A 23,029-nucleotide genomic window follows, 5' to 3' on the forward strand; every position below is an offset into this window, starting at 1 on the left:
AGCTACAACAATTGGCTCCATTTTGTAAATAATAATAATAATAATATTGTAAATCATTTTCATTTCAAGAAATGGCATAGGACGAAAAAACATTAATTTTTCACCCGTACACTTAATATGAATTGATTTCTTTATCAGCAATGTGTATACCATTGTGATTGTGAATCGTTATACGGTACCTTATTTAATATTGTAAACTTGTTGTAGGGGTCGATTGACGGGTTTCACGAAACCTAACATCACGAAAGCTAAGGCCCCATAAGACCTAAGATCACGAAACCTAAGACCCAAGACCTAAAGATTACATATATTTTCGCCTGTTGAGTAAATATATACCTTTGTTTCACAACAAACAACCCGTCCAGTTTGGATATAATATATATTTACTGCATTGTGTTGGTTTCAGGGGTTGTTTCCATTTCGCACCTGCATTGTATTTTTAAACTTTATTCTGAATACAACCTCAACAAGCCTCATAAGTACTTTTATGAAAGATATTCACATAAAAAGTAACAAATTAATACTTGGTATTATTTATAAATAAAAATTAGTGATTTTACAAACGTGTTTCTTGCACACTTTCGCATACTCAACTTTCAATATGTTCGTTTCTATGGACCGTCAAAAGAGCAAAAATAATTGAGGGCTAAACATTGAATTGAGTCTACATTTAATGCATTTATTGGTGAAATGCACGTTTAATTTGTTCAATATATTTTGTCAATTTGTCAATAAAAATGCTGTAATATGTTACTTCTGATACTTTTCTATTTTAAAAGAGAATATTAATCGATCTTAAAAATCAGCATCACTACTAGGCCTAGTCATAAGGGTGACCTAAGGGGATATGATGAATTTGTCGATTTTAAGTTAACGAAACCGTGTAAAGTATCGACAGTAACATTTTATTTGTATTGACAGTGACAAAATCTATTGAATTGAACATGATTTCACCAACAATAAGTTAAATAGATATATTCCAAAGTTTTTAGCCCTCTATTAATGTTGCTCTTTGGCGTTCAATAGAAACAAAATATTGAACATAGAGTATGCGAAATTCGCATGAGGAAAACCTCTGTAAAATCATCAATTTATTTAAAGAATGTATTGTTTTTTTATTGATTCTTCTTCATCTAATTCTAAGGTGTGGTATTCATAAAAAGTAACAAATAAATACTTGGTATTATTTATAAATAAAAATTGGTGATTTCCTGTAAACAAAAAGCCGGGAAAACGTATCCTCATGTTTTGCAAATGAAATGGTGTTCCCTGAATCAAGGCTCGCCCTACTGTATAGTGTTAAAACATAATAGTCAGCATGTTTCCGACTCTCAGTGATGTATCTCCACAACATACGATAATATTTCCCCCTTTTTTAAAAACTTTATTTACAAACTGGATTTCCAATTAAATTGATTGCAAAATATCTTATTATAACAAATTATTTTAAATAAACCTTCATTTATAAATGTGTTGATCAACATCACTAGTAAAATTGTTAGGTCATATATTAGAGATAGAAAAAAACTATAGTACCAATACCGATAGTACATTTGGCGTTTCATAGAAAATAATTATCATTGCTGGACAGTATATCTCCACTGGCAGCGTTGCTAGATAGTTTTCATTAACAAAATTTATGTCTGTGACAATATCAAGTTTTTCTTTAATTTTTTACATTATCTGTTTTCAACACATACAATATCTGTTTATAGACAGTTCTTAAGATTCCTGTAGACTACATAATACTGTATATTGATTGTTTACCACCTTTTCATAATTATCATTGTTTCGTTGCGTCATAGTACAATTGTTGCCACTGGACAAGAGATTTAGTCAAGATTTAAAATTTAGAAATCATGCTGTCCAAATGCACTAATTATTAATGCAAAGCTATACATATTGTGATATTTGTGTACTTCTAATGGGGTTATAACAATTGTTAAAATACATAGACAAAAAACAAAAATACAAAATCAATAAAAACAAAAATAAAAATAAACCCACCGACATGATCTCTGTCGGTCACTGAGATGATCAAATTACAAAAATTAAGTAGTAATAACTAAAAATAATATTTGACAATAGCAATAGAGTGAAGAACTAAAAATAATTAAATACATATAACAACAGTAAATAATATAATATAACTGAGAATAACAATTGAAAATATATCCTGTAATATACAAATAATGAATGTTTATGAGTGTAATGGTACAAATAATGGTATTTTGGTGAATGATGAAAGGTTATATGTCAACGAGGCAACGCCGAGTTGATATTTAACCTTTCATCATTCACCAAAATGCCATTATTTGTACCATTACACTAATATAAAACATTCATTATTTGTTTTATATAACAATAGATTCCTGTGATTTGAATCAAATAAAAGGTAGCCCTAGTCAAGAGGCCTACATTTCATTCACATTGATTAAAACAGTAACATTTGGTTTTTATATATATTATTTTATATAATATTATATTAAATGTTATATTTATATAGATTTTATAAACACACCGCCTACTTTAGTGTTAATTATGTCAACAAACAACCAAACAATCCTAGGCCTAGCAAGGCTAAAACGCCTAGGCTAGCCGGAGCCTAGCCTAATACTAACAGGCCTAGCTAGGCTAGACCTAGTAGTAATAGCTTGGCTGAAAAGCAAAACTTCGAAAGACAAGTGGAACTTATCTAGGCTAATTATGGTTTTTCCAACGATTCCACGTCTTGTAGGGATGTCCCCATTAATTAATCAAAATCCTAAAAACGATCTAAAGCTAATTTAAATGCCTTTTTAATGAAATTAGGTACATTATACTGTATATCACCAAATCATACACAAAAATCTGCTGCTGTTGCATCTCGTGGTGGTGTTTACAAACAACAGAGGCAGGACAACAGGTTTCACAGTAATTTTTACGCTAGATTTTTTTTTCCATCGGCAAAACGTTTTTTTTTTCGCACACAAAAATGTTGAAAAAGTATTATTAAACGATCGTTTAATAGTGCGTACTATTGCATGCCATGTGACCCACAATCGTCCAATCAAATGACAGGAATTTATTTAGGTGTTATATAATACCCTCTATACAACATTTACGTGAAAATTACACGAAGAGCAAACTCGAGTTGCCGGGACGGGACGGTGTTGTGTGCACTTTTTCTTGGCTAATATATTGAAAGTATTTGTATATACGATGTATGCTTTTACATACTGTGCATATGTTATAGAAACTACGGAGAAATAAATATTTTATATATTATAAACACATCAGGCACCGAACATGAATTTTAAGCCGCCCGGTGATATACTGAAATTAATTTTAAATGATAAATGTGAGGAAATCTGTGAGAATGAGAAAAACTCGAATTATTTTGATAAACACAAATCTCCTCGTGTTCGTGTTATTTTTCGTTTATTACATTATATGCAATAAGTGATAACAATGGCGGAACAAATATGAACATAACTAGAACTCAGTCCGTGACTAATTTCCATTGAAATTGAGGCCTTAGGCCTACTACTGCTAGATTTCTAAATGTATAGAAGCTTGTATGAGCAAACTCGAGTTGCCGGGTGTTGTATGCACTTTTTTCTTTGCTATATTTTGAAATAAGAGTATTTTTCGAAAAGTTCTTCCAACTAATATTTTCAACATTTCAAGGTAGGCCTACTATGTATTTCTTTTATTTGTTTGGTATTATCTTGGAAATCGGATTGGTCTGTCCAGTAATGTTCGATGGCTACAATAAATGCGCTTGTTATAGTAATAATTACCGAATTAATACTAGGCCTACACCCCAAGTATAATGCCCGATAGTGTAGGCCTACATTAAGTGAAAGAACGTGCCCACAGATGGTTCTCGAATACATATAATAGTGATTTCAGCGTTAAATAACTGGCGACTTCAAATGTACACAAACTGAATTTGTATTTTGTATGTAACATTATGGTTGATGGATGGGAAGAGGATGGGTGCAAAAACGAACAATTTTTTAATGTATTCTTTATCCATTTAGTAACGAAAGATTAATTGTTTTTATGTTTTACAAATAATATACACTAAATTAAACACAGTAAAACATTGCGATTTTTAAATCGCAATGTTTAAAATACTTTGTTGAAACTGTCACCGTCGATTGAAATAGTACAGTACATGTAACGATACATCACTAATACGAACTGTCAGTAATAAAGTAAACAAAAATCGTAAATTCGCTTTAATCGTCAATAGATAATTATCTAACTCAACTTAATTAGTAGGCCTAATGGTTTTCAATTGTTTCTGAGAGCCAATTCATACTTAAGTTGGTTCCTAACAATCAAAGTGTTTCGCGTTTAGGGCATGTGATCCTTCGTAGTAGGCCTATCCTCTACAGGCTTTACAACGCTACTCATGCCAGTGAGGGGGAGGGTGGTGGTGTGGATGGTGGTTTAACTGCAATAATAAAGTTGATTGTACATAATAGACGACGACTGGAAAGGCTAGCTCATAATCCGTTAAAAAAATACCTATATCCAACCTCTGCAGCAAAGATTGAAAAAAAATGGATCGAATTTCTGTTATACTGTACTTGTCTTTACGACGCCTAAGGGAATAGAAACTTGTGAAACAGAGATTGTAATGTTCCATTTATCGCAGATCAAAACATTTGTATAAAAGTATATTAAATCTATCAAAATAGTATTTTTTTTAAAAAAATCGGCCTGTCTTCAACATTATGATGCTGTACTCGAGCTGTTCAACCGGTTTTCAGCTATTAAAAACAATTATCGTAGGAGGAGATATGAATGCGAAGCATCCTCGTATTATTGTGTGCGGGTATTTTTTAAGATTGACATCCATTAGACAGTGTATACCACAACCACGAAACACCTCTATTTGGGGCAAATCGTTGAACCTAAATCCGTTTTAATTGTCAATAACTAATCATTTAACTCAATTTAATTAGTAAATAGGGTTATATCAGATGGTTAAAATGTGTACCAAAAGTACGAACCAACTTTATATACCATCGAGTAAAAATTCTAGAAATAAACCGCGATTTATCGAATTTTGCCCTTACGTAAATTTATATATAGATGCCTTTAATATATTATAACCATCCATACAAGTCCGATAAAAGTATGAAGAGTGAGGGCGCACTTTATTTTATGGAAGGTAATTTTTATTTGTATATTTTTAAACACATATCTGTAAATATTTTAGTTTATACTTGGGTTTTCTTTATTTTATGATATAATTTATTGTAAACTATACTTAAATTATAGCTTGTCAATGTATTTTTCAACGGGCGCTTACGGCGTCTCGTAAATTCAGTCACGCTTCGTCGCATTCGCTGTACAGAATAATACGACATGAGGCGGTTATAAATTGGGTATAAAAGTCTAATTTTCTCGTAAAATCCCATGTTTTGCAAGACGAAACATCAAGAAATATTATTACCAATATACATTGGACCTACGGATGACATTTTATTAGGGTACGTTCTTATACCATGATGAGGGTGATTTTTTACCAGACTAAAAACTGTATCGCGGAAGTTATTTTTAAAAGATGCTAAATAATGTATTAATTATATCAATTAGGATGGTATTTATTTGAATAAACGCCCAACACCTCCCCAATAAAACATCACTTAGAATAATAATCACCCAAGCATTTCAATAATGGTAACCGACCGAAAAACCTCTAAGCCAGAACGTCCTTCTAAAACCATCTTAACCGAGTCATTCCGAGAACCATCGCGATGCATCGTCGCGAAGCGACCTCATAGTATTTAAAATATACAATATAATTATTATACAATTAAATAAATTAACACTATTTAATCTAGTACTACTGACTAAATAATCATCATCACTACTTCAACTGTCCGTACACTATTTTCGTCCTAATTTTCTGAATTGTCCATCTAATATTCTAGAATAAATTATTAAAAAGTATTAAACGTGAGATTCGTTCGCTTCTATTCAGTTTAGGTTGGGAATCAGAAGAAGTCATGATTCAGGAATAATTTCAGTTATTTGAAGCTATTCCAACTGTGTATCATAAAGTATCCTCGTTCTGAGTTTTAACTACATTCAGCTGACTACAATTCTTCTGATTTTCGGATCCTTTTTTTCTTCCTAGCAATATTGAAAAAATCTAGTAGAATTAGAAAGGAAAAGACTAATTGAAGAGTGTTATCTAGGATGGTAAGATAAAAGTTTAAATGAGCTTTAAATAAACTTTAAAGTAGTGAGCAGTAAATAAGGACAAAATTTATGTTAATTAGTTTTAAAAATGAAATAAAAGATAGTAAATAAAAATTAAATCATGTAATATATTTTTAATTTCGTTGAATATTAAGTACTTCATTTTGTAAATAATAATAATGTTCTTTGTGATAGCCTATTTTGTATATTTATAATAAATTTAGCTCTGCTGTCGCTTTGTATTCTATTTTTATACTGAAATAAATATATTCTTGATTTCTTATTATTATCACAGATGAGAAAATATCGGGTGTTGCCGATGCAATGGCGATTTAACGGCACCATGTTGGCTTTTCTGTTGCTCGTCTCTGTCGTCTCTGTTGTCATTATGCTGGAGTTCGAACTTACAGTCAATAAGAACAGCTGGCACAAGTATTTTATTTGGGATCATCATCGACGGTAAGTTATTTTGATATTTTTCTCTCCTAAACTTTAAAGTTATATTATCCACATGAAAAATTAATTTTATAGTATTTTTTATGTCATTTTAATGTCATGTAACAATAAAAAAAAAAAAAAAAGGAAACTCGAACGCAAATATCGCCAATCGCTGCCAGACAATTGGTTTTTGGTTGAATTTTACCGTTGTGATTTTATAAGTGAAAATAAGTCTAATAGTTTACATGTTTTTGTGGGACAATACATCTTTTATTGTGAATATAATAACAAACATAAGCAACCGACCGGTACCCAAGCCAATAATACATATCTGGTATCATCTTTGTAACACAGAAATATTATCTAATATTTAATTAAACAATGAAAAAGTATTCTATAGACATATAACATTATTATCGTAATCGTATTAAACAGATTTAAAATACCTTAAAACATTTACAATACTAAATTAGGAAATTCTGATGAATTTGGAATTACAAATGTGAATTGTAAAGTAAGCCACGGTAGCATTTCTTTTAAATTACAATTAATAACTAACATCAGTATAAAATTAATCTATTTATTTATGAAAATATTACATGAAAGTTCAAATTGCGTCTATTAACATAACATTTAGAGTAGCCTATAACGAATAGATAAATACAACCACCATCGGAACATTTTAAATTGTGTTTTTTAGGCCTATACTCTATCGTCATTATTTATTTACATATTATTTTGTTTTAACTTTTAGTGTAATCAACGGAACACAAGCAAAATGTACTGAAGGAAACAATGTGTGTAATAAAACAAATGACAACATAAGTGTACCTTCACCAACACAAGCGAAATGTACTGAAGTCGATTATATTGTGTTTCTAAAAACACACAAGACAGCCAGCACAACTCTTGCCTCCATTCTCGAGCGATTTGGCTACATCAGAAATCTACTTTTTGCCGTTAGTAAAAGTGGACACGCTTTTTCTAGTTCAAAATTGTTCAACCGCAATATGCTACCTTCACTCTCCTCTCTTAACTCTAAAGGTTTAAACGCATCATCTAAGCGAACTGGATATCATCTACTTACTAACCACGTACGATACAACCGTCCAGAAATGGACGCTGTGATCCACGATGCCAAGTACACTACGATCATTCGCGAACCTGTCGCAAATTTCGAATCAGCTTTTGGTTATTTTGAAATAGCTAAGCATCTTGGATTAACAAGTCATAAGAATCCTATTGAAACTTTCATGAAAACACCGAAGTTATTTCTCGACAAACATTTCTACCAGTGGAAAAGAGCTAAAAACGGCCAATTATTTGACCTTGGCCTAGAGCATGAATCATTTGATGACTACTACACTGTCAAGTATAAGATTCTGCAACTGGACTCGGAATTTGATTTAGTTCTTATTACTGAATATTTTGATGAATCTTTGATATTGTTGAAAAAGTTGATGTGTTGGAGTTTTGAAGATATTCTCTACGTTTCTAACGGAATACGAAGCGCTAGTCATCGATACGCCCTCAACGATGAACTTCGAGCAAAAATACGCGAATGGAATAGTGCTGACGTCATGTTGTATACACATTTTAATGAAACATTATGGAAAAAAATTAAAGAATATGAAGGAAATTTCGACAAAGATCTCGCCGAGTTCCGATCACGGCAACAACAAGCTATGAACAAATGTATTGACGATGAACGACTTAACAAGAACGACAGACGAGAAGTTAAATATGTCCTAAAACCTAACATGAAAAAGTCCATTTTCTGTCAAAATTTGCTAAGAGATGATGTAGCATATACTAATTTGATTAGAAACAAAATGAAGCAATATGGCCTGTATTTATCCTCCTCACCCAAGAAAAGTGTTCCCATTCTTCCGAGGGCACGAAAGCCACATTCTTCTTCACGTCGTAGGCATAGGCCTTAACGACCTGTTAGAAAAAATTAAAAATATGTGTTTGTTAAAATTTCAGTAGTAGGCCATTGTTTATCAACATATGAGTTGGACAGTGGTGTAATTTTAATTCAAACTTTTCTTAACATTAACGTGTTCCTTACACTCTCTTGACGATGGCTACCCAAAAATCAACTCGAACATATCAAAATCGATGATGCAAATACTGCTAATATTCGTCACCATCAATTAACTAATTAATCGGTGAATGTTCAATGTCATTTGGAAAAGTCGTCCGTTTCATTACGCTGTTGATCCGTTTTTAAAACGTCATACTTATTAATAAATGTCACATCTCTACAATTTTCAAAAAGGATTTGTTAGTTAAAAGTTAAATATTGAGGGTGTGAAATCTGTCTGTGTTTCGCTATTGTACAATATTATGATAATAATGATAATAATCTCAATTAATAACTTAACTATGGTATATAATTTTGCATATAATGTTTTGTAAATTGACTTATAATAATTAATGTTTATAGTATATATGTAACTGTTAAATAATAAAAAAAAGATGTACAGTTTTAACTGTGGCGCAGTGATTAGAGCATTGAACTTGCAATCGGTTCAAGCCCCGGCCCGGTCACTGCAGTGTTGAGTCCTTGAGCAAGATTCTTTATCCACATTGTTCCTCCCCACCCAGGTGATAGAAATGGGTACCGGTATGTAAAAAGTACTGGGAAGGTAAATCAGACTCGTTTGTGCGGGAGGAGTGGCGTACCCCCCACAAACATACACACTTAGTGGAGTCTGGCCCAAACGCTAAAGAAATGGAGATGGGCACCACGGCCGTTAGCATTAGCTAAGGTTTCGACTTTACCTTTTAAATAGTCTAGCCTGTGTTTCGACCTAATTTTTACTCGGGGTACCCGAGTCTAGGACTCGCTCATCTTCTCCTCTTCCTCCTCTTCCATCTGGACACTATTGAGTCAACTTTCAAGTCCTACTAGTTCTTTACGCGTCGTCTGACGGCTCTGAAACATGGCATGCATATACTAGGGTAATAGGTGAAAAGGTATAAAGAGAATATTTTCGTACTTCAACCGGATGCAGAATTATGACGTCTAAACATGGTACCAATCGAAAAAAATGCGATTTATAAAGTACTACTCTTCTCTCGTATTCGTTGTAGTATTGAGCTGGGAGACCTCAATTTGAAACCGGATGCAGTCATACGACGTCTCGAAGTAAACGAAGCTGTAATGACGTCATAAGACGGAATGTAACGTCTCATACACATCAATAACTTCGCTACCAAATACGGCTATATTCCGAAAAGTTACGTCACATAACCGAAAATGGCATAATTACGGTAAATTATGAAATCTCAAAGTGATTTTCTTTTCAAAGATACCAAACACGTCTACAATCCGAAGATTTTCGTAAACCGGAAGCATCATTTTATCATTTCCAAAAATGCGGGGCATATATTTAACAATTTCAAAAAGGTGCGAGGCATATCTTAACGTGCTATTATGCTATATTATAGGCATAATAATCAATTATTTATATTTGTATAATAGGCCTAGTGTATCTAAATAGATTCAATACACTCAATTCAATACATTCGATCAAAACATATCTCATAATGCAACGCGCTTATTTGGCTACTCTGTATGCATACTCATAAAACTTCCTCGCGATCTGTGTGAAAACACCTTCTCAACCGTGAAGAGTTGTAAACAATCCTAATTAGCATCATGCATAATGTATACTCATGGTTTGAAATCTTTGTTTACTTTCGCTCGCGACGATTTTTCAGACGAAATGTAATCAAATTAATTTAGTTTTTAATTACGTAAAATTGTTGTTTTTGAGTCGAATTTTCGACTTAAAGTGAACAACTTTAATATTACTTTGATATGGCCAATTTAAATTTAGAATATTTTGACCTTCATTTTTTTGTGTTTCAAGGGACAATACATCTTTAATGAAAGAATCACATAAAAAGTAACAAATAAATCCTTAAATTAATGATTTTACAGGCGTGTTCGCGAATTTCACGCATGTTCAATATTTTTGTTTCTACGATAGTAGATGACTAAAACTCAGTGGAATCCGTCAATTTCTCATGCATTTATTGGTAAAAAACACGTTTTATTTCAATACATTTGTTAATCTGTCAATAAAAATACTGTAATAATGTTACTGCTGATAGGCCTACTGTTCTGTTTTCAAAGAATAATAATCGATCCTAAATCAACATCACTACCTAGCCTAGACATCCTACTAAGGATATTATGATGAATTGTTCTATTTTATTCTTTAAAGGGTTAACGAAACACAAATCTCCCCGTGTTCGTGTTATTTTTCGTTTATTACATTATATGCAATAAGTGATAACAATGGCGGAACAAATATGAACATAACTAGAACTCAGTCCGTGACTAATTTCCATTGAAATTGAGGCCTTAGGCCTACTACTGCTAGATTTCTAAATGTATAGAAGCTTGTATGAGCAAACTCGAGTTGCCGGGTGTTGTATGCACTTTTTTCTTTGCTATATTTTGAAATAAGAGTATTTTTCGAAAAGTTCTTCCAACTAATATTTTCAACATTTCAAGGTAGGCCTACTATGTATTTCTTTTATTTGTTTGGTATTATCTTGGAAATCGGATTGGTCTGTCCAGTAATGTTCGATGGCTACAATAAATGCGCTTGTTATAGTAATAATTACCGAATTAATACTAGGCCTACACCCCAAGTATAATGCCCGATAGTGTAGGCCTACATTAAGTGAAAAAACGTGCCCACAGATGGTTCTCGAATACATATAATAGTGATTTCAGCGTTAAATAACTGGCGACTTCAAATGTACACAAACTGAATTTGTATTTTGTATGTAACATTATGGTTGATGGATGGGAAGAGGATGGGTGCAAAAACGAACAATTTTTTAATGTATTCTTTATCCATTTAGTAACGAAAGATTAATTGTTTTTATGTTTTACAAATAATATACACTAAATTAAACACAGTAAAACATTGCGATTTTTAAATCGCAATGTTTAAAATACTTTGTTGAAACTGTCACCGTCGATTGAAATAGTACAGTACATGTAACGATACATCACTAATACGAACTGTCAGTAATAAAGTAAACAAAAATCGTAAATTCGCTTTAATCGTCAATAGATAATTATCTAACTCAACTTAATTAGTAGGCCTAATGGTTTTCAATTGTTTCTGAGAGCCAATTCATACTTAAGTTGGTTCCTAACAATCAAAGTGTTTCGCGTTTAGGGCATGTGATCCTTCGTAGTAGGCCTATCCTCTACAGGCTTTACAACGCTACTCATGCCAGTGAGGGGGAGGGTGGTGGTGTGGATGGTGGTTTAACTGCAATAATAAAGTTGATTGTACATAATAGACGACGACTGGAAAGGCTAGCTCATAATCCGTTAAAAAAATACCTATATCCAACCTCTGCAGCAAAGATTGAAAAAAAATGGATCGAATTTCTGTTATACTGTACTTGTCTTTACGACGCCTAAGGGAATAGAAACTTGTGAAACAGAGATTGTAATGTTCCATTTATCGCAGATCAAAACATTTGTATAAAAGTATATTAAATCTATCAAAATAGTATTTTTTTTAAAAAATCGGCCTGTCTTCAACATTATGATGCTGTACTCGAGCTGTTCAACCGGTTTTCAGCTATTAAAAACAATTATCGTAGGAGGAGATATGAATGCGAAGCATCCTCGTATTATTGTGTGCGGGTATTTTTTAAGATTGACATCCATTAGACAGTGTATACCACAACCACGAAACACCTCTATTTGGGGCAAATCGTTGAACCTAAATCCGTTTTAATTGTCAATAACTAATCATTTAACTCAATTTAATTAGTAAACAGGGTTATATCAGATGGTTAAAATGTGTACCAAAAGTACGAACCAACTTTATATACCATCGAGTAAAAATTCTAGAAATAAACCGCGATTTATCGAATTTTGCCCTTACGTAAATTTATATATAGATGCCTTTAATATATTATAACCATCCATACAAGTCCGATAAAAGTATGAAGAGTGAGGGCGCACTTTATTTTATGGAAGGTAATTTTTATTTGTATATTTTTAAACACATATCTGTAAATATTTTAGTTTATACTTGGGTTTTCTTTATTTTATGATATAATTTATTGTAAACTATACTTAAATTATAGCTTGTCAATGTATTTTTCAACGGGCGCTTACGGCGTCTCGTAAATTCAGTCACGCTTCGTCGCATTCGCTGTACAGAATAATACGACATGAGGCGGTTATAAATTGGGTATAAAAGTCTAATTTTCTCGTAAAATCCCATGTTTTGCAAGACGAAACATCAAGAAATATTATTACCAATATACATTGGACCTACGGATGACATTTTATTAGGGTACGTTCTTATACCATGATGAGGGTGATTTTTTAACAGACTAAAAACTGTATCGCGGAAGTTATTTTTAAAAGATGCTAAATAATGTATTAATTATATCAATTAGGATGGTATTTATTTGAATAAACGCCCAACACCTCCCCAATAAAACATCACTTAGAATAATATAATCACCCAAGCATTTCAATAATGGTAACCGACCGAAAAACCTCTAAGCCAGAACGTCCTTCTAAAACCATCTTAACCGAGTCATTCCGAGAACCATCGCGATGCATCGTCGCGAAGCGACCTCATAGTATTTAAAATATACAATATAATTATTATACAATTAAATGAATTAACACTATTTAATCTAGTACTACTGACTAAATAATCATCATCACTACTTCAACTGTCCTGAACTGTACACTATTTTCGTCCTAATTTTCTGAATTGTCCATCTAATATTCTAGAATAAACTATTAAAAAGTATTAAACGTGAGATTCGTTCGCTTCTATTCAGTTTAGGTTGGGAATCAGAAGAAGTCATGATTCGGGAATAATTTAAGTTATTTGAAGCTATTCCAACTGTGTATCATAAAGTATCCTTGCCGTTCTGAGTTTTAACTACATTCAGCTGACTACAATTCTTCTGATTTTCGGAACCTTTTTTTCTTCCTAGCATTATTGAAAAAAGAAGAGTTTTATCTGGGATGGTAAGATAAAAGTTTAAATGAGCTTTAAATAAACTTTAAAGTAGTGAGCAGTAAATAAGGACAATATTTTTTTTCGAAATTTATGTTAATTAGTTTTAAAAATGAAATAAAAGATAGTAAATAAAAATTAAATCATGTAATATATTTTTAATTTCGTTGAATATTAAGTACTTCATTTTGTAAATAATAATGTTCTTTGTGATAGCCTATTTTGTATTTGTTTGTATATTTATAATAAATTTAGCTCTGCTGTCGCTTTGTATTCTATTTTTATACTGAAATAAATATATTCTTGATTTCTTATTATTATCACAGATGAGAAAATCTCGGGTGTTGCCGATGCAATGGCGATTTAACGGCACCATGTTGGCTTTTCTGTTGCTCGTCTCTGTCGTCTCTGTTGTCATTATGCTGGAGTTCGAACTTACAGTCAATAAGAACAGCTGGCACATTATTTGGGATCATCATCGACGGTAAGTTATTTTGATATTTTTCTCTCCTAAACTTTAAAGTTATATTATCCACATGAAAAATTAATTTTTATAGTATTTTACATTTTAATGTCATGTAACAATAAAAAAAAAAAAAAGAGGAAACTCGAACGCAAATATCGCCAATCGCTGCCAGACAATTGGTTTTTGGTTGAATTTAACCGTTGTGATTTTATAAGTGAAAATAAGTCTAATAGTTTACATGTTTTTGTGGGACAATACATCTTTTATTGTGAATATAATAACAAACATAAGCAACCGACCGGTACCCAAGCCAATAATACATATCTGGTATCATCTTTGTAACACAGAAATATTATCTAATATTTAATTAAACAATGAAAAAGTATTCTATAGACATATAACATTATTATCGTAATCGTAAGATTTAAAATACCTTAAAACATTTACAATACTAAATTAGGAAATTCTGATGAATTTGGAATTACAAATGTGAATTGTAAAGTAAGCCACGGTAGCATTTCTTTTAAATTACAATTAATAACTAACATCAGTATAAAATTAATCTATTTATTTATGAAAATATTACATGAAAGTTCAAATTGCGTCTATTAACATAACATTTAGAGTAGCCTATAACGAATAGATAAATACAACCACCATCGGAACATTTTAAATTGTGTTTTTTAGGCCTATACTCTATAGTCATTATTTATTTACATATTATTTTGTTTTAACTTTTAGTGTAATCAACGGAACACAAGCAAAATGTACTGATGGAAACAATGTGTGTAATAAAACAAATGACAACATAAGTGTACCTTCACCAACACAAGCGAAATGTACTGAAGTCGATTATATTGTGTTTCTAAAAACACACAAGACAGCCAGCACAACTCTTGCCTCCATTCTCGAGCGATTCGGCTACATCAGAAATCTACTTTTTGCCGTTAGTAAAAGTGGACATATTTTTTCTCTTTCAAATTTGTTCAACCGCAACATGATACCGTCACTCTCCTCTCTAAACTCTAAACGTTTAAACACATCATCTAAGCAAACTGGATATCATCTACTTACTAACCACGTACGATACAACCGTCCAGAAATGGACGCTGTGATCCACGATGCCAAGTACATTACGATCATTCGCGAACCTGTCGCAAATTTCGAATCAGCTTTTGGTTATTTTGAAATAGCTAAACATCTTGGATTAACAAGTCATAAGAATCCTATTGAAACTTTCATGAAAACACCGAAGTTATTTCTCGACAAACATTTCTACCAGTGGAAAAGAGCTAAAAACGGCCAATTATTTGACCTTGGCCTAGAGCATGAATCATTTGATGACTACTACACTGTCAAGTATAAGATTCGGCAACTGGACTCGGAATTTGATTTAGTTCTTATTACTGAATATTTTGATGAATCTTTGATATTGTTGAAGAAGTTGATGTGTTGGAGTTTTGAAGATATTCTCTACGTTTCTAACGTAATACGAAGCGCTAGTCATCGATACGCCCTCAACGATGAACTTCGAGCAAAAATACGCGAATGGAATAGTGCTGACGTCATGTTGTATACACATTTTAATGAAACATTATGGAAAAAAATTAAAGAATATGAAGGAAATTTCGACAAAGATCTCGCCGAGTTCCGATCACGGCAACAACAATCTATGAACAAATGTATTGACGATGAACAACTTAACAAGAACGACAGACGAGAAGTTAAATATGTCCTAAAACCTAACATGACAAAGTCCATTTTCTGTCAAAATTTGCTAAGAGATGATGTAGCATATACTAATTTGATTAGAAACAAAATGAAGCAATATGGCCTGTATTTATCCTCCTCACCCAAGTTAAGTGTTCCCATTCTTCCGAGGGCACGAAAGCCACATTCTTCTTCACGTCGTAGGCATAGGCCTTAACGACCTGTTAGAAAAAATTAAAAATATGTGTTTGTTAAAGACCCCTTCCCTGCAATTTTGGACGTTTTTTGGAAAATAATACATATATATCACTTTAAAAACATTAAACCATGTCATTCCTTGTCTTAAATGTACGTTTTATGGTAAATTATGATAAAAAGTGAGAAACAATGCACTACCTAAGTAGCTCGCGGCGATCGACCTCTCGTGGACGGTCTTAGGCCTAGCCTAGCTAGGCTTAGTTTTGTAGGCCTAGCTGGTAAACATCGGTAACGTACGAACATCGTACGCTAGCTATATACCTAGCCTGACGTTGTATAGTTGCTGCATTAATTGTCTTTCTATTTTTGCCAGACTCCGTTGATACAAGTTGGGGAAAACCCGGTATTTTCACTGAAAAGTTAGGAGTCTTCCATTTGTTTTTGCCTCACGATCGATCGAAAAGTGGGCGAATTACAGGTGAAAAACAAAAATATCAATCCGCGCGCAATGCATTTTGGGATTTATAGCGGGCTGCTATAATGATTAGAATCGACTTATTTTTCACATTTTTAACCGTTTAAAGACGAAACAAATTATCGCAATAGGACCATATAGTATTATTTTTACATTAAATATAGTTTGTGATGTTAAATTAGATCTAAAAAACGTAGGGAAGGGGGCTTTAAAATTTCAGTAGTAGGCCATTGTTTATCAACATATGAGTTGGACAGTGGTGTAATTTTAATTCAAACTTTTCTTAACATTAACGTGTTCCTTACACTCTCTTGACGATGGCTACCCAAAAATCAACTCGAACATATCAAAATCGATGATGCAAATACTGCTAATATTCGTCACCATCAATTAACTAATTAATCGGTGAATGTTCAATGTCATTTGGAAAAGTCGTACGTTTCATTACGCTGTTGATCCGTTTTTAAAACGTCATACTTATTAATAAATGTCACATCTCTACAATTTTCAAAAAGGATTTGTTAATTAAAAGTTAAATATTGAGGGTGTGAAATCTGTATGTGTTTCGCTATTGTACAATATTATGATAATGATAATAATCTCAATTAATAACTTAACTATGGTATATAATTTTGCATATAATGTTTTGTAAATTGACTTATAATAATTAATTTTTATATTATATATGTAACTGTGAAATAATAAAAAAAAAGATGTACAGTTTTAACTGTGGCGCAGTGGTTAGAGCATTGGACTTGCAATCAATAGGTTGCCGGGTCAAGCCCCGGCCCGGTCTCTGCAGTGTTGAGTCCTTGAGCAAGATTCTTTATCCACATTGTTCCTCCCCACCCAGGTGATAGAAATGGGTACCGGTATGTAAAAAGTACTGGGAAGGTAAATCAGACTCGTTTGTGCGGGAGGAGTGGCGTACCCCCCACAAACATACACACTTAGTGGAGTCTGGCCCAAACGCTAAAGAAATGGAGATGGGCACCACGGCCGTTAGCATTAGCTAAGGTTTCGACTTTACCTTTACCTTTTCCTACTAGTTCTTTACGCGTCGTCTGACGGCTCTGAAACATGGCATGCATATACTAGGGTAATAGGTAAAAAGGTATAAAGAGAATATTTTCGTACTTCAACCGGATGCAGAATTATGACGTCTAAACATGGTACCAATCGAAAAAAATGCGATTTATAAAGTACTACTCTCCTCTCTTATTCGTTGTAGTATTGAGCTGGGAGACCTCAATTTGAAACCGGATGCAGTCATACGACGTCTCGAAGCAAAAGAAGCTGTAATGACGTCATAAGATGGAATGTAACATCTCATACACATCAATAACTTCGCTACCAAATACGGCTATATTCCGAAAAGTTACGTCACATAACCGAAAATGGCATAATTACGGTAAATTATGAAATCTCAAAGTGATTTTCTTTTCAAAGATACCAAACACGTCTACAATCCGAAGATTTTCGTAAACCGGAAGCATCATTTTATCATTTCCAAAAATGCGGGGCATATATTTAACAATTTCAAAAAGGTGTGAGGCATATCTTAACGTGCTATTATGCTATATTATAGGCATAATAATCAATTATTTATATTTGTATAATAGGCCTAGCGTATCTAAATAGATTCAATACACTCAACATGTTTATTTTTATGTAATGATTGTTTTTTTCATTCAAGTCATATCATGTCAAATTTTACTTTTACAAAAGTGCCCAAACTCCGTAATTCGGTATGCGCCATATTTTTAAAATCTGAACGACAGTCTTCAACTTTCGATAAACAATAATTGTTATAGCGACACTTATCATCAAATGACTGCCATGTTTGTTGGCATTTCGAGCGTGTTCACTTTACAATTAATTTAACATGTCTCTCGAACATAGCAGAGTGAAAATAATATTTTGTCACACCCCCGTGCCTCGATCCGGTAGACCCGAGAGATGGAAAATCCCTCTTTACTATTTAGCAAGTAGCGGCGGAGTGATTCTGCTCTGAGAGGATTTGGCCTTGTGGCGATTCCCCTCCTATATAGCACGTGGTTTCAGCCGTATCCGGATATTCACCCCCTGGACATTTACCCCCCGGAAAACTACCCCCCGGACAACCACCACCTAGACAACTACCCCCTTAGGACAACTACCCCTTTAGGACAACTACCCCCCCGGACAAATACCCCCCGGACAACTACCCCCTTAGGACAACAACCCCCTTAGGACAACTACCCCCTGGACAATTACCCCCTAGGAACAACCTGACTGACAGTGTATAATAGGTAGTTGACCGGGGGTAGTTATCCTAAGGGGGTAGTTGTCCTAAGGGGGTAGTTGTCCGGGGGGTTGTTATCCTAAGGGGGTAGTTGTCCTAAGGGGGTAGTTGTCCGGGTGGTAAACATCCGGGGGGTAACTGTCTAGGGGGTAGGTGTCCTAGGACCGGTTTCAGCAGCAACGCACAGACTTCTCTCTGAGCGGCGTGCCAAAGACATTTTTGACATTCCATTCTCTAGGAAATCAACACGTGTACCTCTCTCGCAAATAAAATGAACAGCGATGGCCAGGACAAGTTCAATAACTGGCGATGAATGATATGCCGATCAAATAACATGCCGCAAAGAAAAAAAATTGCGAGAGAATTCTGGAGCGCGTGTGAGAAAGACTTACGTCCGACAATCGTAATACTAGGCCTAAAATTAAACTTTAGCTAATATGCTTAGCCCTAATCTAGAGGCCTATGCAGAAAATAATTTCATCAATTTTTATATAATAATAATTGGTGTAATATTTTAATAATGATACACTATTCCTGTTTTAGTAGGCTACGTATATTACGATTTTTATTTATTGTTGTCCATGTACGTACTAATAAACCTGGCGCTAGGTTCCATCGCTTGTATTTGTACTCCAAATTTGATAACTAGCTTTATCGTGTGAATACCACACATTAGAAGTACTGTATACCTCATGAGTACTTTAATGAAAGAATCACATAAAAAGTAACAAATAAATCCTTAAATTAATGATTTTACAGGCGTGTTCGCGAATTTCACGCATGTTCAATATTTTTGTTTCTACGATAGTAGATGACTAAAACTCAGTGGAATCCGTCAATTTCTCGTGCATTTATTGGTGAAAAACACGTTTTATTTCAATATATTTGTTAATCTGTCAATAAAAATACTGTTATAATGTTACTGCTGATAGGCCTACTGTTCTGTTTTCAAAGAATAATAATCGATCCTAAATCAACATCACTACCTAGCCTAGACCTAGGACATCCTACTAAGGATATTATGATGAATTGTTCTATTTCATTCTTTAAAGGGTTAACGAAACCGTGTACAGTATCAACAGTAACATTTTTCCTTACTGACTGACAAAATCTTCACTAAATAATGCGTTAAATATATAGATTCCACAGAGTTTTTAGCCCTCTAATTAATTTTGCTCTTTTGACGTTCCATAGAAACCAAAATATTGAACATTGAGTGTGTGCGAAATTCGCGAACAGTATGCGAGAAAAACATCTGTAAAATCACCAATTTAACGGATTTATTCTTCATTAAAGATGTATTGTCCCTTGAAACACAAAAAAATGAAGGTCAAAATATTCTAAATTTAAATTGGCCATATCAAAGTAATATTAAAGTTATTCACTTTAAGTCGAAAATTCGAGCCAAAAGCAACAAGTTTACGGAATTAACAGGTAAATTAGTTTGATTACATTTCGTCTGGAAAATCGACGAGCGAAAGTAAACAAAGATTTCAAACCACGAGTACGCATTATGCATATGCTAATTAGGATTGTTTACAGCTCGTCACGGTTGAGAAGATATTTTCACACAGATCGTGAGGAAGTTTTATGATTATGCATACAGAGTAGCCAAACAAGCGCGTTTCATTATGGGGTATGTTTTGATCGAAAACTTTGACTGGAAGTCAGAGTTATTTTTTTAACAAAAAAAACGTCTGTATTTCAGTTAAATGATTTTTTTTTCGACAAATTTTTGGTGATAGTTAATAACTATTATGATACTTCAAAATGACCCACCTTTTTTCGAAATCTGTTATTTTTTATTTTTTTGGAATTAGTCAAAGGGACAATACATCTTTAAGGTAGGCCTACTAATTCTAAGGTGTGGTATTCACGATAAAGCATGGTTAACAAATGTCGAGTTAAAATACAAGGCAGGTGCAAAAGGGAACTAGCCTACTAGCGGACCTAGGCCTAGGCTACTACAATTTCGGTGATTTCCTGCCTCGCAATTTTGAGAAATGATTTGAATGATGCCTCGCATTTTTTGATGATGGTAATATGATGCCTCGCATAAATTTGTGACTTGCCGCTCATGCCTCGCTTCCTCGAACTTTGTTACTACCCCTCCTAAACTGCCCTTGAGGAGTGTGATTTACAACACGCTTAAATTTGATAAATTTCTACACACTAACAGCAAACCTACAGCACCCCTGAATGTATTGAGGAGTGCAATTTGTAGCACACCTATCATTTTCAAAAGATAAGGCCTGATTATAATATTTATTTCCATATTACTAATTAGTACGTAAATGAAATGTTCACTTTTAACACACAAAAATAAACCACGTTTCTTGCCCTGAAAAGTATTAAACAAATAGAGAACACAATATGAACCCCTGTATATATATCATATGTTATAAACATTGTACAAATAAATACTGTAGTTGCATAAAACAGAATCAACTACACAAAGAAGAGTGACATGTTTGCAACAAACAATTAATCAAATTAAATATAAAAAGAGATGTATAATTGTTTGAATAAAAAAGCAATGATATGGGCCTGATTTAAAAATAAATAAATAAATTTCTACATTTATCATCAGATAGCAGAAGCCTAAAATACAATATACCTCATCCCCATAAAAACAGAAGATTAATAAAATGAGACTTTAAATAGGCCATTTTTCAGTTTTAATAAAGTTATTTGCTTCTGTAAAAAAAAATGATATTAATAATTTCACTTATAAAAAGACAAAATAAACGTTTAATTTTGACCAAAAACCAGAAACACTAAAAAACAGGCGCAATATCTTCGTGAACTCTGGACGTGTTCTTAGCCACATATTTTAACCAATAGCATTCGTTTTTTTTAATCTGTTAATCAGACACTAGTTTTGTGGAACTTCCGCCACATTTGAAACAAGAATGCGGACGTGTTCTAAACTGTAAAATTTAGCCAATCACTTGATTTCTGTTTCAATAACAAAAAAACACAATTTTTCGTTTAGCCAATCGTATTGCTTGTAGTCAATTACCCTTGAAAACATAGGTCCTTATAAACGCACGAATTTAACAATTTTGATATCAATCAATTTCATTAGTTGAAAAACAAAGATGGCTCGTACTAAGCAAACTGCACGTAAATCTACCGGAGGAAAAGCTCCCCGAAAACAACTTGCAACCAAGGCAGCACGAAAGAGTGCACCAGCCACCGGTGGAGTAAAGAAGCCTCATCGTTACAGGCCTGGAACCGTCGCTCTTCGTGAGATCCGTCGTTACCAGAAGAGCACTGAGCTTCTTATCCGAAAGCTCCCATTCCAACGTCTTGTCCGTGAAATCGCCCAAGATTTCAAGACAGATCTCCGTTTCCAGAGCTCTGCTGTCATGGCTCTTCAAGAGGCTAGCGAAGCATACCTAGTTGGGCTTTTCGAAGATACCAACTTGTGTGCCATCCACGCCAAACGTGTTACCATCATGCCAAAGGACATCCAACTTGCCCGCCGTATCCGTGGAGAACGTGCATAAAGCAAATTCTCCGTTTTCTCAAACCAAAAGGCTCTTTTCAGAGCCACCAAAAGTACAAAAGAGATGAAATTAGCACTTTTCTACTTTATTTGTTGTTTTTTTAATATACCATATAATAATTAATATACATTCATTAATTCAAGCTTAGCATATGTACATTATAATAATCTAATCTGAAAAAACAGGTAAAAATACAGTATCTATATATTAGTATACAGTACTTACTAATTGCACTTTCTTTTCCCATGATTTGTCTATATAAATTATAATTTATAGAGAAGAACATAACACTTTTATGTGTACAGTATTTTTTAAAAACCAATAGATGCACTGATTAAGTTTAAAAATAACATATAGTATAAAACTGACTCCAAGCCATGATTCAACATTTCGACTTTTATTTGATCATCATCAGGAATGTAATACTAAAACATACATAAATAACATACCATATAATATTACTGTATTCAGTATATAAACTGTATATTATAATAATCTAATCTGTATTTCATTGGGTAAAATGATTTGCTTTGTGAAAATACAACCCTTCATTTTGTTCAGGATGAGAATTACATTACTTACCACACATACATTTATTTATTTATTCACTTTCCAGGTATACAAACAGAAAGAAACCAACATTATACAAAAAAAGTGTGGATGGAGTACCCTGAGGATTATTCCTGGAATAAAATAAATGTACTCTGG

The 23,029-nt window shown here is 33.3% G+C and overlaps 3 protein-coding genes across 3 annotated transcripts; all 3 read left to right on the forward strand.

The window, feature by feature from the left end:
* Positions 1–6,547: 6,547 nt before the first annotated feature.
* Positions 6,548–8,582, forward strand: LOC144856244 (galactosylceramide sulfotransferase-like). Its single transcript, XM_078714193.1, has 2 exons — positions 6,548–6,663; positions 7,397–8,582. The coding sequence occupies exons 1-2, from the start codon at positions 6,548–6,550 to the stop codon at positions 8,580–8,582; spliced, it is 1,302 nt and encodes a 433-aa protein (XP_078570319.1).
* A 6,481-nt stretch (positions 8,583–15,063) lies between these two features.
* Positions 15,064–16,069, forward strand: LOC144856245 (galactose-3-O-sulfotransferase 3-like). The gene has a single exon (XM_078714194.1). The coding sequence runs from the start codon at positions 15,140–15,142 to the stop codon at positions 16,067–16,069; it is 930 nt and encodes a 309-aa protein (XP_078570320.1). The 5' UTR covers positions 15,064–15,139.
* Positions 16,070–21,910: 5,841 nt separating this feature from the next.
* LOC144855447 (histone H3) lies at positions 21,911–22,321 on the forward strand. The gene has a single exon (XM_078713308.1). It carries the CDS (start codon positions 21,911–21,913, stop codon positions 22,319–22,321), a length of 411 nt encoding a protein of 136 aa, XP_078569434.1.
* Positions 22,322–23,029: the final 708 nt, after the last annotated feature.

The sequence above is a fragment of the Antedon bifida genome, chromosome 11 (genome assembly GCF_963402885.1).
Source record: "Antedon bifida chromosome 11, ecAntBifi1.1, whole genome shotgun sequence".
NCBI lineage: Eukaryota > Metazoa > Echinodermata > Crinoidea > Comatulida > Antedonidae > Antedon > Antedon bifida.